Here is a 3,469-nt window from a genome sequence, read left to right on the forward strand (position 1 = left end):
ATTGCAAAGGTGGAGCGTTTAGGGTGCAATCTAAGGCACAATGACGTTTTATCAAATTAATTCTAAGAATTACGAACTTGAGGATAGCAAAGTAAAGTCTTAATCTTTCGTAGTGGTTGTTCTAAATGCAATGTAAAATATTTAAGAGAATTTATAGTATGGTTTTGTTAATTTCTTCTTTTGGACCACTTTTTTTGGAATTGTTTATTCTTCAAAATGAAAGCGAAACTTTCTCTCATGCCTACAAAAAAGAAAAAGAAAACTAACAAGTAAGAAAGTCTAAGTTCGGGCGGAGCCGAACATTAAATACCCGGCGCAAGTATTAAATATATGTTTTTTCACCCTTCCGAAACCTTCCGCTAGATGGTAAGCCGAGGTGTATCAATTTTGAGTAAATTAGCGTCCTTCAATTTCGAAATATTGAAGTTTCAAGCATTTCTTAAATTTACCGTTATATGAGTCCGATTTCAATAATTTTCAACGTTTTGCTTACACGCGGCAAGTACAATAACCATACCGAGTTTGGTACAAATTGGTAGAATGGTTACCGATATACTTATATGTGATCATAAGTGGGCGGTGCCACTCCCATTTTCCAAAATTTTACCATAAACGTATTTCTTGCAAGCATCAATTTTGAATAAATTAGCTTCAATATTTAATGATTTATCGAAGATTTTGTATTTCTCTAAATTACCGTTATATGGGATGTGGGCGTGGTTATTGTCCGATTTAATTTTCGGTCATTTGGTATGCTGTAACATAGTTTGGAAGAAATTGGTGCAGCGGTTACCAAGATATACACATGTAACCATAAGTGGGCGTGGCTACGCCCATTTTCCAAAAATTTATAATATTCTTATTTTTCGTCTAAAAATTATTGTAAATATCAATTTTGAGTGAATTATCTTCAGTAGTTACTAAAATATCGCAGTTTTCGTATTTCTGGAAATTACCGTTATATGGGAAGTGGGCGTGGTTAAAGTCCGATTTCGCCCATTTTCAATACCAACCTATCTTGGATTAAGGGAAACCTACATACCAAATTTCGTTGAGATATCTCAATTTTTGCTCGAGTTATCGTGTACACGGACAGACGGACAGACGGACTTGTTAAAAAGAATTGTAGGGTTCTCCCAAAACAAAAAAAAATAAAAAGTAATAATTTGAAATGTTATAAAAAAAATGTTACCTAAAGTATTTTTTTTTGTTTTTAGTTTTTATAAAAATTTGGAGTATGCAGTTTTATAGATTACTAAATTTTAGTATAATGACTTTAAATCTGCTATAAATTTTGAGCATCGTTTTGCAATTATCTGGTATATCGTTTGTGCGACCCGCCAGTTAGTCGTTTTGGCGACAAATTGTTCACCAGAACGAGTCGGAAACGACGTCGTTTGGCAAATTGGGTACACATTGAGAAGTTAGCTTACTGTGAATATAGAAATATTACATATATGCCTTTAACCATCGCCCATATATATATAGGAAAGTTTGCCTTTTAAATTTCTAGTAAATATCATATACATACATTCATATCGTCACCTGAAATGCAAAAAGACGTTAAAAACAATTGTAGAGTTCTCCCATCGCAACAGAAATGGAAAAAGTCGTGACTAATGGCGATTTCGTTTCTACAAAAAAATTTTGCCTTCTCATCGCCCTCTTCTTAGTGTTTGTGCGTAGAGGGCAAAGAGAAGGTTGCATTTTTTGGTAGAAACGAAATAGGCGTAATATTTTTATTTTTTTTTATTAAATGATGTGGGGAGTTGTAATTCGATTAAATCCATCATATAAATCAAAAAGTGAATTTTGAATTTTTTACTAGTTATGACATTTTGCATTTCAGCGATGATGTTGTTTCGTCTTTTCTCATTTCAGGTGACGATATATACATGTAAGCAAGTTATAGCAATTTCTTAGAGACTTACCATTTCACAAAGCATATTAGCCAGATCCTTTAATGTATCCCTATTTCGTTGCGCAAAGTCCTTTTCTGTTTTCAAGCACGTGGAAAGCTCTGCAATTTGACGATCTCTAAACTCAATTATTTATAACTCAATTATTTACTACGTACCATTCTTTTCGATTCTAAGTCTTTGTGCACAATTTTTCAAGTCGAATATTTCGTCATTCAGTCGGTGTAAGCGGTCCCGTAAAGCATTTAAAATCTTTGCATCTTGATCACTATCACATTTTGAACTGAAACCAGAGTCAGAATCATTCGTAAAATATTTTGCAGGTTTAGCGCTTGAAACTTCAAGGTTAACAAGTTGTTTACGGATAAAATCCAACTTTCTATATGCTTCCGCTTTTTCGACCTCCTAATTAAGAGACAATTTCAGTAAAAATTTGAGTAATGTTTTATATGCTTTGACCGCTTTTTGAAAAATATCTGAAAGCCTCTTTCGATGATACTCCAGATTTTGGCTCTTATAGTCCTTTGTAACTTGAAAAAGCTCGTTTAGTTCAGCCTCCAGAGCTTTTAATTTTTGTTGCTCCAGTTGACCGACATTACTCAGTGAATCATATGAATAGTCTTCAGCAAGGAATGGTAACTATTCATAAATATTGCCATTGAATATTAGTAAATGGATATATATAACCACAAGCCATTCTCTCTCACCTGATTGCATGACGCCTGAGCAGAAGAGACCTGTGTGAAGGCGCTTCGTGATGACTGTTGCTCCACATTAATTGGTAGCATGCTGTAAAAGTTCGACTCGTCGCTACATGCAACACAAATATTTGATAGCTCCTGCGTTTGCTTTTAAAATAGAAACAGAAAAGAAGAGTAGAATTTAAAGCCGAATTTGTTTTTTATTTTCAAACAAACACGCAAAGAACGTCATAAAAAGTACACAGGTGACAAAAGAAAATTTGGTTGTCTTTAAACATGGTACAAATCCATGATTCAATAATACAAGGTTGTGTAATTTGTGACAGCTAAAATTTGACACTCCTTTATCTAGATTTGTATTTTGGTAGTAGGAGAAAGGGGAAGAATGTGATCGCATTTTGCGAAAACGGTAGTAGAAAGGTACTAAAAAAGTGCGCAAAGTATACAATTAGAAGTAAAATGTGTATAATTAATTCTATGTGAATTTGCAATATATTTGGTGTTTTATTGCAAATACTAAACAATACATAAAAATATCCATTTTTGATTTAAGTTATTCGTCATTTCCGGGAACAAATCTAGAATACCGACCGTTCAGCTATGCAAAAACGAAAAATGCAGATCAATAGAACTTTTTATGCTTATTTCAACCATGCCAAAATGATTTGGCGTAAGTAAAAAATGAAGAGGTTCTATAAGGTTAAAGTTCAGTTTTTAAATATTTTAAATATTAATATCTTATGAACTTCATAACCGATTAAAAAGCTAATGACGTCACCATAAAGGTAATTAATTTGTTCTTCAGCTGATGTACATAATTTATAGCTTTTTGTATTTTTAAACCAAAAC

The 3,469-nt window shown here is 32.9% G+C and overlaps 1 protein-coding gene across 1 annotated transcript in view; it reads right to left on the reverse strand.

Annotated features, from left to right (window-relative positions):
• Positions 1–1,792: 1,792 nt before the first annotated feature.
• The window catches only part of LOC108374830 (uncharacterized), a 14,436-nt gene continuing 12,759 nt past the window's right edge, over positions 1,793–3,469 (reverse strand). Inside the window, exons 2-5 of the mRNA XM_017630854.1 lie at positions 2,627–2,767; positions 2,379–2,558; positions 2,078–2,324; positions 1,793–2,020 (exon numbers count right to left, since the gene is read on the reverse strand). Coding sequence (XP_017486343.1) covers positions 1,920–2,020; positions 2,078–2,324; positions 2,379–2,558; positions 2,627–2,707 — 609 coding nt within the window. The 5' untranslated portion in view covers positions 2,708–2,767 and the 3' untranslated portion in view covers positions 1,793–1,919. The remainder of the gene's footprint in view (positions 2,021–2,077; positions 2,325–2,378; positions 2,559–2,626; positions 2,768–3,469) is intronic.

The sequence above is a fragment of the Rhagoletis zephyria genome, unplaced genomic scaffold, assembly GCF_001687245.7.
Source record: "Rhagoletis zephyria isolate East Lansing unplaced genomic scaffold, Rhagoletis_zephyria_1.1 Rzeph_scaffold_08173, whole genome shotgun sequence".
NCBI lineage: Eukaryota > Metazoa > Arthropoda > Insecta > Diptera > Tephritidae > Rhagoletis > Rhagoletis zephyria.